This window comes from Dama dama, chromosome 10 (genome assembly GCF_033118175.1).
Source record: "Dama dama isolate Ldn47 chromosome 10, ASM3311817v1, whole genome shotgun sequence".
NCBI lineage: Eukaryota > Metazoa > Chordata > Mammalia > Artiodactyla > Cervidae > Dama > Dama dama.
The window spans coordinates 4993099-5006745 of record NC_083690.1 but is presented as its reverse complement, the minus strand read 5'-3'; the positions used below and the strand labels follow the sequence as shown (position 1 = coordinate 5006745).

Genomic DNA, 13647 nt, shown 5'->3' with positions numbered 1-13647 from the left:
CTGGTGTGGCTGAGTCGGGGGATGGCGCTACTGCGGCCCGCACGCAAGCCTCTGCGTTTGCCCGGCTTGTCCTGATGCAGGCCTCCGGAGGACCCAGCTCCAAAACGCAAAATGGACTTCTGAGCCCTCCCCCGGAGGAGAAGCTCACCAACAGTCAGACCTCTCTGTGCGAGATCTTACAGGAGAAGGGCAGGTGGGCAGGCGTGAGCCTGGATCAGTCGGCGCTCCTTCCGCTGAGGTTCAAGAACATCCGGGAGAAAACGGACGCCCACTTTGTTGATGTTATCAAGGAAGACAGGTAAGATGCAGCCAAGGTCTGCAGGTAGAGCCCCCGCCCCCGCTGCTGCTTTTCTGAGCCCCCCGCCCCCATGTGTTTGCCCTCCAGTGTCAATGTGTCAGTAACTTGGAACTAACAGAGTGGATAACACAGAGGACTCCCTTTATTCCCCTTATACCCAGTTTACCAATGTTTAATGCTTTGCTGTGCTTGTTTCATCCTCTTTTCTCTCCCTGTGAAAGTTATGTTTGTTTGTTTTTTTTTTAACCATTTGCAATACCTTGGACACATTGTGCTCTCTACCCCTTAAAACTGTATTTCTTGAGAACAGGGGTGTTCTTGTATATGATCATAGTTACAGGCTGCAGTTCCTGTTCCGGTTTCGTGGGATGGCCCCCTGCGTCCCCGACAGCATGTCCTCTCCTCTGGTCTGAGACCCAGTCCAGGGTCATGTGCTGTGTTTATGTGGTTGTCAGATCTCTTCCATCTTCAAATCTGGGAGCAGTTCCTCAACCATCATCCTTCATCTTCCAAGACGTTGACTTTTTGAAGCACGCAGGCCAGGCTCTTACATAAAATCTTCCTGAAGTTGGTTTTGTGTGACGTCCCCTCAGGATTCTGTCTGGGCTGTGGGTGTGTCCATACCCAATGGAGGGGACTTGTCTTCTCCAGCCCCAGACCCAGAGGCCCGAGGTGCCTCTGTGATGACCTTCGTCAGGCAGTGAGATTGATCAGCTGGGCGAGTGTCGCCAGCTTCTCCAGTCTGTGCTTGCTGTTTTCTCCCTGTGACTAGTCGACCACCCATGGGATCATGTAGAGATCCCATTCCTCACCACACTTCACTGATGACTCGTGCCTATAATAGTCCTCACTGTGCTGGTCAGCATGGCGACTGTCCTGCGTCAGTACTGACAGCACGTTCACCACTCCACACTTGGCATTCTGCAGTGAACAACCTCTCCCCACTCACCACTTAATCTCTCCATGTAGACCCGCATGGAGTCCTGTTTTACTTAACAGGGCATCACTGATCACTGTCCTAATGAGTGTGATGCCCTAGTCATCCTGATTCTGGCCATAGGAAGCCCCCATTCAGGCTGGCCTTGCATCCTTTTGACATAGCTCTTTCATTTGTTTTAGCTCATTCATTTCTTACTTTCCAGCACAACAACTCATTTTATATTTTCCCTGCCCCAGCACAGGCATTATTTATTTCTCCAAATAGCCCTGGCTAGTGAAAAAATGGTACTTAGATACATGAGTTATTAATGTTCGATTGATTGTCTTTGTAGTCAAAGGCATACACTCACTATGTGACTTCATTCCTTTTGCATTCATTAGAACTTGTTCTGTGATTTCTGTCTGTGGTCTGTTGCGGTGACCGTACCATACACACTTAAAAAGAATGAATGCTCTGCATTCTCAGGATGTTGCGATCCATAAACCTCAATTAGATTCAGGTGGTTGGCAGCAGTGTTCAGATCTTGTGTCTCTACTGAAATTTTGGGCTGTTTTTCTATTGAAATAATTGTAAGATTATTATTATTTCTATCAGTTATTGAGATAATAAATAATCTCCAGCTATGGTTATGGAATTGTCTGTATCTGTCTCACAGAATTGTCTGTGTCTTTGTTTCAAGTATTTTGAAGCTCTTTTTTAGGTACATACACACTTGTGATACAAGGTAATACACACTGGTAATTAATCCTTTTATCATTTTGAAGTGTCCGGCTTTGTGCCTAGTAATACTCTGTCTTGAAGACTGCTTTATCTGATATTAACAGTCGCTCTAGCTACTGTTTGCATGCTATATCGTTTTCCATTAAAAAACATTCTAACCTGGGTCTTTATATTTGAAATACATCTCCTGTGGGTCTTGCTTTTTAAATCACTCTGACAATATCTGCCTTTTTACTTTAATGTATTTTCTTTTTAGCCATAACTCTTTGTATTATTTTTCTTTTAGTGGCTGCTGTAGGCAGTCTTATATTTTTGTAGCCTTCCTATGGTTAATATTGTATCGTTTCACGTTAAATGTAGAAATCTTATATCAGTATAGGTACATTAAGTCTCCTCTCATCCTTTATGTTATGGTTTTCACATGTTACATATATATACATTATAAACAACAACCTCCAATTCCAACCTCTTGGTAACCTCAGGTTGGTTTCTTTTTTTGATTGCTTTTTGTTGAGGAGGGACCATGTTTTCCTGTTTCCTTGCTTGTCTAGTAATTTTGGATTATGTTGTGCACATTGTATACAGAACTCTCCATTCTGTTACATTCCTTTGAAGAGTATCAACTTTTTGTTTGTTTCAGCAGCCAGATAACTAATCTGAACTCAAATCAAACTCTGTCTCCCCTGAGGTGGGCAGTAGCTGCTCTTTTTGCCTTTATTAGGCTGCTTGGAGTCGGCCACACACATGTGCATTTCAAGGGTCTGCCAGGGATGGGAGCAGAGCCTGTGTGCAGAACGTAGGGCTCCCACTTCTCTGGTCCTCTCCTGCTGGGATGTCCAATCTCATTTTCCATCTGTGGGCATGCTGAACTCTATCTCCTGGTTTTCCAAATCAGTGAGACTGGAGCTTTTCTTTCTGAGTTTTAGCCATTCCTACATGTGGTGCTGACTAGTGGCTCTCTGCAGATGAAAAAAACCCCACAAATTCAACTTCTTCCAAGTGTAGCTCCATTTTCTTACTGCCTCAGTCCAATTGCCAGTGCCTTCCAATTGCTTTTATATTTTGTTCAGGGTTTACCTTGAGACTCAGATGGTTAAGAATCTGCCTATAATGTAGGAGACTCGGGTTTGATTCCTGGGTCAGGAAGATCCCCTGGAGAAGGAAATGGCAACCCATTCTTGACTTCTTGCCTGGGAAATCCCACAGACAGGAGCCTCGTGGGCTAGAGTCCACAGGGTTGTCAAGAGTCGGACACGACTGAGTGACTAACATCTCAGGGTGTGTGGTCGCTGTCTGAGAGCGGATTGATCCAACATGAGCTCATCCCTGTTCCCAGAAGCACTGGGATGGCCCAGTATTCATTTCAAACGGGCAGCGCAGCTTACAGTGTGGGTCCTGCCTCTTGACTCTTTGCGACCCCACGGACTTGCATGGAATTCTCCAGGCCAGAATACTGGGGTGGGTAGTCGTTCCCTTCTCCAGGGGATCTTCCCAACCTGGGGATTGAACCCAGGTCTCTTGCAGTGCAGGCAGATTCTTTACCAACTGAGTCACCAGGGGCAGGAGGCCTGGGTTCGATTCCTGGATTGGGAAGATCCCCTGGAGAAGGGAACGACTGTCCACTCCAGTATTCTGGCCTAGAGAATTCCATGGACTGCATAGTCCATGGGGTCGCAGAGTCGGACACGACAGAGCAACTTTCACTTTGCCTCTTGACTGCAGAAATAAAGCCGTTAGGTTTCCTCCTTGTAGCTGCTTTGTCTTTCCCTTTGTCCACACTCACCAAGTGAAAGGGAAGATGGGGGGGCGGGGTCAACATTTGGGGGTGGAATTTTTTTCTCTTCTGAGCCTGAGAGCCAGTAAGGAATCTCACACTTAGCACCAGGAGTCCAGTCTGAGCGTGGAAAGGAGGAAGTGCAGTGACCCTTACTATGTGTTCAGTGCCTGAAAGGTACTTCATGTATTTCATCTGCTTTAATAATTCTGGTAGTTACTGTGTGAAGCAGAGAGACATCCCACAGCTATATTATCATTTTAAAATTATATTAACATCCCCTTAGATTTATAGTAATTTTCTGCAGGATAAAAAGGATATGACTGTTTGCTAGCCTTCCGTAAAAGAATGAGAGTCACGTAAAGGAGGCTTGATTTCTCTGCTATTAAAATCATCGAGCATTATCATTTTTCAGGTTTCACATGCAATCTGCATATGTGACAACAGCTCCAAAATTACACTGACTGTAAACACAATTTTGTGATAACAACCTGTTAGCGGTGACGGTGGTAATTACTGTCAGTGCTCTGAGTGACAGGACAGCCGGTTCTGAATTATGTGTGCAAGGAAGCCTCCGAATCAACAGAAGCACGATCCGTGCAGGGACCTGCTGGTCCTTCAGAGGGGAGCATTTCATGGAACAAAAAAAGCTGCCGCCTCCTTCTAATTCTGGATGCCAGAAGATGTTTTCAAAAGCACAGTTCTAATGCTGTGTGTTATATTTGTGGTGAATGGGCATTCTTTCATGGAGGTGCAGCCTGAAATGGGATTCTGTGTAGAAGCATGAAGGACTTTCCAGAGAGTTCTAAAGGGGTGGTTGAGCAATGTCTATTGTGCAGTGACTTTCAGGTACAGTCTTTGTGACACGCTCCACAAATGGCATCTCAGTAGCTAACTGTGGTTCTCTGATAGAATAAATGTGACTATTGTGCTGCATGTTGATTGATTGCATTTATCATCTCTTCTAGCCTGATGAAAGACTACTTTTTTAAGCCACCCATTAACCAGTTCAGCTTGAACTTCCTGGATCCGGAGCTCGAGCGGGCCTACAGGACCAGCTATCAAGAAGAGGTGTGTGTTTCCTCATAATTTTACTAAAGACATGCAGGTTTTACTCAGTAGCTCTCAGTCTTGTGCTTGGGCAGCCTTTTTTCGTTTTCCTGAGCAACAGGAAATTGAAGGCTCATTTTGATCTTCCACAGTCTGTATGTAAGCCCTGAATTTCATCTATATGTGAATTTACCACCACAAGGGAGGAAACCCTAAATCTCTCTATAGCAACTCAGGTCTTGGTCTGCTTCCCCTTCAGGTGGTGGTACCCAGGCTCCCCGGCCGTGCTCCAGCCCCTGGAGGCCTAGTATGGGGAGAGGGCTCCAGCCCCACCCGTTCTGTTCTCCAGCAGCACTTCTCTCCCTGTTCCCTGTTGGCTTTCTTCCCACTGAGATGGGACAAGAGTCAGAGGCCTGCCACCTCGCTGGGCTTTCCCAGATGCTTCAGGACTGAGCTCCCGTCCACTGCCCTCCCCTGCCTTAATTCCTGCTGTCCTGTAATTCTAAGCCCAGACGTCACTTCCTCCAAGAAACAGTCCCTGACTGCAGACTGGATTCCCGCCCCGCCCCCAACTCGGTTACACCATATCTTCACAGCTGGAATCCCTTTTTGAAACCTCTTCTTGTGGGACTGTTGAATCATATGCCTCCCTCCCTGGACTCTCAGCTTGGGGAGGCAGGCAGGAGCCCATCTCTTATTCTCTACTCTATGTGGTGTCCAGTCCCCAAACCTGCAAGTGCTTGGTGGGGCTTGATGGGAGCAATGGACAGACTCAGGAGCCTAGAGCCTGGTTTGAGTTACAAGCAGCCAGCCCCCTGCAGTCTTCCCAGACCTAACCCGGCTTAGTGTTACAAGGTCAAAAACACATACCCTCCCAGCCCAGAGCCAAAAGGATTCCTCCTTCGACTTCCATTTGTTCATCCAGAGGATCACCCCTTAGTGCCTATTGCATCCAGGGCCCGACCAGGCCCAAAAGTCCTGGTGAAATAGACAGGGCAGGTCATGCCTGTGGGGTTGGGTTTCATGAGCCTCTTGGGACCTGAATACCTGTGAACACCCCAGGCAGGGCTCCTCATGTGGACTTTCGAGTCAGTTGACTGGTGCCTGGAGAGCAGAACATTATCTCATTTAGTCCATGTAGCAGCCTTTCAAGCAAGCTTACGATGATCCCCATTTTGCCGAAAGAAAGCCAAGGCCAGGGAAGGCGGAGAGGCTGAGACCCCATCGCCAGAATGGAACACCCCCCAACCCCGGTGCTGAGTGCAGAGCCTCCCAAGCAGCGGGCACAGGCTACCCCCCCTCTCATCACCGGATGCTCCCTGAGCATCCTGCTCCTGGGACTGAGGTGGAGAGATGACAGACACTCTCGGGGAAGCAGTAACCTGGCAGAAGTCAGACCCCAGACCCCTGGGTCCTGGAAGGTCATCAGAGCACACCAACCCCAGCTTGAGGGCCTAGAGGGAGCCGTGTCAGTGGGAGGGCTGGCAGCTAACCCAGTGAGGGAACGTCCCAGAGAGGGGCCGGCAGCTGCAGACCTTGGAGATGAGACAAAGCCTGGGTGCCTCCAGGGATCTGGGGGCGCTTCCATCTGGCAGGTGGGCAGCTTCCTGCGTGGTGGACGTTATGCCAAAGGCCAGGAGAGCTGGGAAGGGTCCAGAGCAGGGGGTGGCACCATCAGACTGTGCTGTGTAGAGGTCACGTGGCCAAGCCACAGAAGGTGACGGGAGTGGATGAGCCTGTAGTCTGGGGCGCAGGTGGGGCAGCACCCCCTGAAACTTGGGGCAGGGTGGCGAGTAGGGGAGGGTTGCAGGAGCAGCGGAAGGCTCCAGGCCGTCCCCACTTAGGCCCCTATCACACTCAGCGTTTTCCCAGTGAAGCATCACTGTTGCCCATAAGGTGTTGGTCCAGAGTTCATCCTTGTTCCCAGATAAGGAAACGAGGCCCAGGGATAGTAGGTGATGTGGTCAAGGCACCACAGCCCTGGCCGGGCTCCTTGCCTGTGTGACCTCGGGTAGCCCCTCGCCTTGGCCTCTGACCTGTACCCCGAGACGAGGAGCATCTCCTCCTCAAGAACCGTGTGAGCGTGGAGTGAGGCCGGTCCCCGCAAGGGTCCACCTGGTGCCTGGGTCTGGCCTCTCTCTCGGACTCTGGCTTTGTCATCAGTTTTCCCCCTTGCTGTGATTCCCTAGTACCCTGTGCATGTCGCTTTGTCACACTGACCACACCACCATCTCAGACCCTTGTCTGCCCACCATTAGGCTGTGAGCCCCCCAGGGGCATTGTTTCCCACCTGTCTGTCCCCCTGCACGCCATGCAGGCCCAGGCCCAGAGCAGACTCTTGCCATCACTGTTACTGCTGACCTGCTGCTGCCCTAGCCCTGCCTTCTGCTTCTGTCCTGAAGCCCCGAGTCTGGGACCCGGCTTCTAGCACGTGACCTTCCTGTCACCAGCGTATTTTGGGCTCAGTGTGTCCCACGCCTGTGAGAATTTACTGGTTTGTAGTCAGCTGCTCTGTGACCTTGGACAAATTTCTGCACTTCTCTGTGCCTCAGTTTCCTCACTGTTGGGCGGGGGCTAGTAGTAGGGAGACGGCTGTGTGAAGCATTTCTCGCCCTGCACCTGGTCCGAGGGAGGCAAGTGCTCAGTAGACATCCACTGCTTTCCGCCTGGGTCGCCTTCCTCCAGGTGGGTACGTCTAGCAGTGTCTGTTAACGTTCCCCCACCGCCACCTCCCAAACAGGTTATAAAGAACTCTCCCGTGAAGACTTTTGCCAGTGCCACCTTCAGCTCCCTCCTGGATGTGTTTCTGTCGACAACAGTGTTTCTGATTCTCTCCATCACCTGCTTCCTGAAGTACGGGGCCGCCTCCACGCCGCCCCCGCCGGCCGCCCTGGCAGTCTTCGGAGCGGCCCTGCTGCTGGAGCTCCTGTCCCTCGTGGTCTCCGTCAGGTAAAGGCCCACCTGCGAGCGGCTCCCAGCTACTAGCCTTCAGCTCCCTCTGCTGGCGTAAGTGCCAGCCGGCTCTGTGAGTGCATTTCTGGACGGTCCTCTTCTCTTCCCTGCCCCAGCCTTGCTTCACAGGCTCCTCCCTGGCGAGCCCCTCAGCACAGGGGGTCCCCCGCCTTACCTGCAGTCAGGGTCCTCTGCGGCCGCGACACCACCAGTTAAGTCCCTTGAGCGCCCAAACCAGACAGTTAGAAAGTGGGAAGATGAGGGGTAAGAACGTGGGGCAGAGGGAGAGAAAAGGAGGTGTGCAGGGTGCGCCTGGGAGGGGCCTCTCCTGGGTGCAAGAGTGAAGCTTGAAAGCCCCAGAGGAAGCGCAGGCCCAGGTCCATGGGTTCGGGTCAGGCAGTGGTTTCTTCAAGATGCCACGGAAACATGAGCAACCAAAGAGAACGTAGCCAAGTTGGACTTCATTAGAATCTAAAACTTTCATGTTTCAAAGAACACCATCATCACCTTTCACTCCCCAAGTGAAAGAGAACATATGGAACAGAAGAGTATTTGCAATCATGTCCATGACAAGGGTCTAGAATGTTAGCTCAATAATAAAAAGACACTCCATTTAAAAATGGACAGAGGGTCTGAAGAGACATCAGGGCCCCTCTAGGAGGCAGGGCCCTCAGGACCCACCCAACTTACCTTCAGGTTCAGCCCCAGCCCCAGGAGCTCACAGTGATTCTACAGATGCCAGCGGTGCCCCAGGCCCACCCCTTCCTCCAGCCCTGCTGCTCTCAGCAGGACAGCCCCACACTGGGGGTCAGAGAGAAATAGGGGGACTGGCCCTGACCTGGGCTTTCTGCTCCTCCCCAACATCCCAGGACAGGAGACTAGCTTCGGGTCTGGCCCTGAAGCTTCCAGTGCATGACCCCTCCCCTCCACGCTCACCTCCAGCCTCCGCTGAGGCCCCTTCAGCTCTTCGCCAAAGGGTTTCGCTGCCTTGCCCACATCAAGGCCTGCTCTGGGGCCTGCCTCCCTCTGTGTCTCTGCTCCAAGCTCCTCACCAAGCATGCTGGGGACCCACTCCCAAACTAGCTGTGCCCTGTGCGGGCCTGCCCTTGGCCAGGGGCCACTGAAAAGACCCAAACCCTGATTTTCCTTTCTCCCCGCTCCCCAGGATGGTGTTTTTCCTGGAGGACGTGATGGCATGCACCAAGCGCCTGCTGGAGTGGATAGCCGGCTGGCTCCCGCGCCATTTCATCGGGGCCATCCTGGTGTCCCTCCCCGCCCTGGCGGTGTATTCACACGTTACCTCTGAGTTTGAGACAAACATACACGTAAGTAGAATCACAGTGATTTTGTGTCTAGGCTCCTCTAGGCTTACAGATCACTTTTTTTTTTTTTTAATAAGCCTGCTGGCTTGAGACAGGAATTTAAACACAGAGGCCCATACCCTATCAGTCCTCTGAACTTGTCTTTTTAAAAGACTTGCCTGGGACAGAGGAGCAGCCTCAGAGGTTGGACCAGGGCCTGCCTGTCCCCCGTGGGACTGGGTCCTGTCCCATCTCCTGAGTGTCGCCAAATCCCAAGTCAGTTATCTCCTTACACATTTTATGAGGAAGCATCTGTCCCACATATCCAAATGTTACAGGGTAATATGCTGTTGTCCGTAATCTGTACTTCATTTTAAAAGAAAAGTAAAAATAATAACCTTAGTCTGCAGAACTGGCACCAACCATCCACTGGCACCTCGATCGGCTGCTGTTGATCATGGAGGGTGCTTCCAAGTTAAACCCATAAAGAGTGAATTCACGCTGCTGTGCACGATTGTATTTCTGGCGCCGGCAAGTGTAGCACAAAGTGTTGGCGGGCTGGCTGCATTCGATATTTACACACCCAATTTCATTTCTGCTGACATGCAGTAGGGTGCCTGCAGGATGGGATTTGGGGAGGGAGCTGATGAGAGGGTGGCTTCATGGGGTTAGCCTGCCTTTCCTCCCCTCCAAGGTGACGTGTGCGGTTCCCACACGTTGGAGAGGAATCTTAGTGCCAGTGAGACCTCTAAGCGAGAAAACTGTGGGTACTTAATTAATCTCATCATTTATGATCTGCCCCTGAACTGAGGGTGTTCTGTTCCACAGAAGGACAGGCAAACGAGTGTGTCATCTGCTCTCGGGGTACCCAGGCGGCAGGGAGGCAGGTGGGTGCACTGGGGTCCTCACGAGCCCTCCCCTCGTTTCAGTCCACCGTGTTCACGGGCTCCGCCGTGCTGACTGCCGTGGTGCAATACTGCAACTTCTGCCAGCTCAGCTCCTGGATGCGGTCCTCCCTGGCCACTGCCGTCGGGGCCGGGCCCCTGCTGCTGCTGCTCTATGTCTCCCTGTGCCCGGACAGGTATGTGAGCCCTGCTCGCCAACGCAGGGGTCACCTGCCCTGACACTGCTTTCGTCCCCCTCATGCCTCCCCTCTTAATTGAGATATATGATTGACACAGAAGTATTAGTTTCCAGGTGCACTATGTAATGATTTAGTATTTCTGTACTTTGTGAAGTGATGACCACCATGTCTAGTTAAGTTACTCCCAGGAATTTCCTGGAAGTTCAGTGGTTAGGATTTGGTGCTCTCACTGCTGGGGCCCAGGTTCAATCCCTGGTCGGGGAACTAAGATCCCACAAGCCATGATGTGAAGCCAAAAAAAGAAAAAAAGTTACCCTCTCAGCATCTTTCAAATATATAGTACAGTATTATTAACTGTAGTTACCATGGTGTATGAGTTCAAGTAATCTCCGGGAGTTGGTGATGGACGGGGAGGCCTGGCATGCTGCAGTCCGTGGGGTCGCAAAGAGTCAGACATGACTGAGCAACTGAACTGAACTGACCACGGTGTATATTACTTCCCCAGGACTTATCTACTTTATAACCGGAACTTTGTACCTTTTCAGAACCTTCACCCATTTTACCCACCTTCCACCCCTGCCTCTGGCAACCCAGTCTGTTCTCTGAAGAGTTCATGGTGTGTTTTTTGGTTTGTTTTTAGAGTCTACATGTAAATGAGATCATACAGTGTTTGTCTTTCTCTGTCTGACTTACTTCATTTAATGCCTCCCAAGGTCTGTCCATGTTGTCACAAATGAAAGGATTTCTTTTTTTTTATGGCTGAATCATATTCTGTTGTATATATACCATGTCTTCTTTGTCCATTCATTCATTGACAGATACTTGGGTTCCTTCACATCTTGGCTATTGTAAGTAGTGCTATAATGGACATGCGGATACAGATGTCTTTTCAAGTTGCTGTTTGTGTTGCCCTCAGATGTTTCTGAAGTGAACTGCTAGGTCATATGTTAGTTCTATTTCTATCTTTGGGGGGAGCCTTCACAGTGTTTTCCATGGCGGCTGTACCAGTTTACTTCTCACTAGCAGTGCACGGGGGCTTCCCTGGAAGCTCAGCTGGTAAAGAATCTGCCTGCAATGCAGGAGACCCCAGTTTGATCCCTGGGTCAGGAAGATCCCCTGGAGAAGGGATAGGCTACTTGATTCAGTATTCTTAGGCTTCCCTGGTGGTTCAGCTGGTAAAGAATCCTCCCGCAATGCAGGAGACCTGGGTTCGATCCCTGGGTTGGGAAGATCCCTTGAAGGAGGACACAGCAACCCACTTCAGTATTCTTGCCTGGAGAATCCCCATGGACAAAGGAGCCTGACGAGTTAGAGTCCATGGGGTCCCAAAGAGTTGGACACGGCTAGTGACTAAGCACAGCGCAGCAGTGCCCAAGAGTTTTCTTGTCTCCATCTCTTCAACATCACTTGTTACTTATCTTTTTTTTTAATATCTGTGCTAATAGGTGTGAGGTGATGTTTTACTTGATGTGCATTTCCCTGATAATTAGGGGGATATTGAACAGCTTTTCATGTACTTATGAGCCATCTCTATGTCTGCTTTAGAAAAATGTCTATTTAGATCCTCTGCCTGTTTTTCAATTAAATTTCTGGGTTTTGCTATTGAATTGTGTCTGTCACTTGTGCTTTCTCATCAGTACTAATGCCCTCCACTCCAACAGACATTTACTGTCTCAACAGGAAATGGCTTTCAGCCTCATCAAGTCAACAACTTGATGAAATGCCCAAAGAGTAATGTGCAAAGGAAAGAAAAAGGAAATAATTTTTAATAGCAAAATAAGTATTTACCTGTAGACCTCCTGGGTGACCACCCCCAGCTGATGTCATGCAGTAGTCACATGCTAGAACTCACAGTTGTCCCATGGTATCCTCAGGGGATTGGTTCCCAGACCCCCTCCTCTAATACCAACATTCAGGGATGTTCAAGTTCCTCCTATAAATGGCGCCACATTTGCATATAACCTACAGAGCTGTTTAGGCTACTTATGATACCTCATACAGTGTAAGTGTTATCTTGTAAGTTGTAAGCATGCAGCAAATTTAAATTTTGCTTTTTTTGAACTTTCTGGAAATTTTCTTCATAATATTTTCAATCTGAAAGTGAAAGTTGCTCACTTGTGTCCGACTCTCTGCGACCCCATGGACTCTACAGTCCATGGAATTCTCCAGGCCAGAATACTGGCGTGGGTAGCCCCTCCCTCCTCCAGGGGATCTTCCCAACTCAGGGATCCAACCCAGGACTCTCCCGCATTGCATTCTGTACCTGCTGAGCCACAAGGGAAGCCCAAGAATACTGGAGTGGCTACTGGGCTTCCCTGATAGCTCAGTTGGTCAAGAATCTGCCTGCAATACAGGAGACTCCGGTTTGATTCCTGGGTCGGGAAGATCCCCTGGAGAAGGGATTTTTGATCTGAGGTTGGTTGAATCCAGAGATGCAGAACCTGTGAATGTGGAAGGCTGTTTGTATTTACAATGAAGAAGTTTGAATTTAAGAAAGTAGGACTAGAAGCCATTTCATACAAGACTATGAAGAAAACAAAGTGATGGAGGTGGACCTGACACACAAATGGAAGGAAGTAGCAGGCTCTTCTAGCAGGGCCAGTGTGCTGAGACAGGTCGCAGCCTGGCGAAGTGGAGGAACTGAAGAAGGAGGGCCTCGAGAGGGACCTGGCCCTATTCATAAATACCATGTCATAACAGTTCTCCGCCTTATGACGTGAAATGTTAGGGCAGTGAGGAATCACTAGAAATACATCTCTTATCTTGAAATCCTTCCACATATTGAAGAATACATTCTACTCAAATGGCCTTCAAAGCTCTTTCACTGGTGATGTGGGGAAAAGAAACAGGAGCTTTGTGAAGACCCCTGGGGACAGGATCTGTTCTGTGCTATGAAAAATGTAAAAATTAAAATAAATTGGATGGTGCTGATAGGTGCTATGTTTAAAACAGCCTTTGTTAATGAATCCATCAAGACTCCTACTTTCCATGTGTCCTACTAATTAAGTTGTGTTTTGGTTCTCCTAAATCACCAGTTGCACATTTGCAACTGGCTTTGTGGCTTTTAACCTTTTCAACTAAATATATAGTTGGAAATACGATGCTACCTTGGACAGCAGAGTGCACATAGTAAGTAACTTATTCAGAAATTTGGAGGGAATGTCTCAAATCATTAAGCTTCTGTTTCTAAACGTTGGACTTTTTGTGTAACTGCTTATGAAAATGTTTTATGTTAGCACACATTAAAGAACCATTTATTTATATTTACAGTGGGTTTAGGTTAGCAGGATATTTCAAAGTTACCTGGGACATTTCTCCATTGTGCTCTGCAGGACACCAACATTCCTGGCTCCCCAGATTATTATGACAACCAGCAGGGACTCCAGTATTCCCCAAATGCTCCCCTGTGCTATGCTGCGCTCAGTTGCTCAGTCATGTCTGACTCTCTGTGACCCCATGGACTGAAGGGGGTCCCCTTCGGACTGGCCGCCAAGCTCCCCTGTCCATGGGGATTCTCCAGGCAAGAAT

General features: G+C 49.4%; 1 protein-coding gene across 2 annotated transcripts in view; it reads left to right on the top strand.

Annotated features, from left to right (window-relative positions):
- ADCY9 (adenylate cyclase 9) overlaps positions 1 to 13647 on the top strand; it is a 99301-nt gene that overhangs the window by 72690 nt on the left and 12964 nt on the right. For both annotated transcript variants that reach the window (XM_061152732.1, XM_061152731.1), the window contains exons 5-9: positions 81 to 298; positions 4701 to 4803; positions 7523 to 7731; positions 8900 to 9059; positions 9965 to 10116. In XM_061152732.1, the coding sequence (XP_061008715.1) occupies positions 81 to 298; positions 4701 to 4803; positions 7523 to 7731; positions 8900 to 9059; positions 9965 to 10116 (842 nt within the window). The remainder of the gene's footprint in view (positions 1 to 80; positions 299 to 4700; positions 4804 to 7522; positions 7732 to 8899; positions 9060 to 9964; positions 10117 to 13647) is intronic.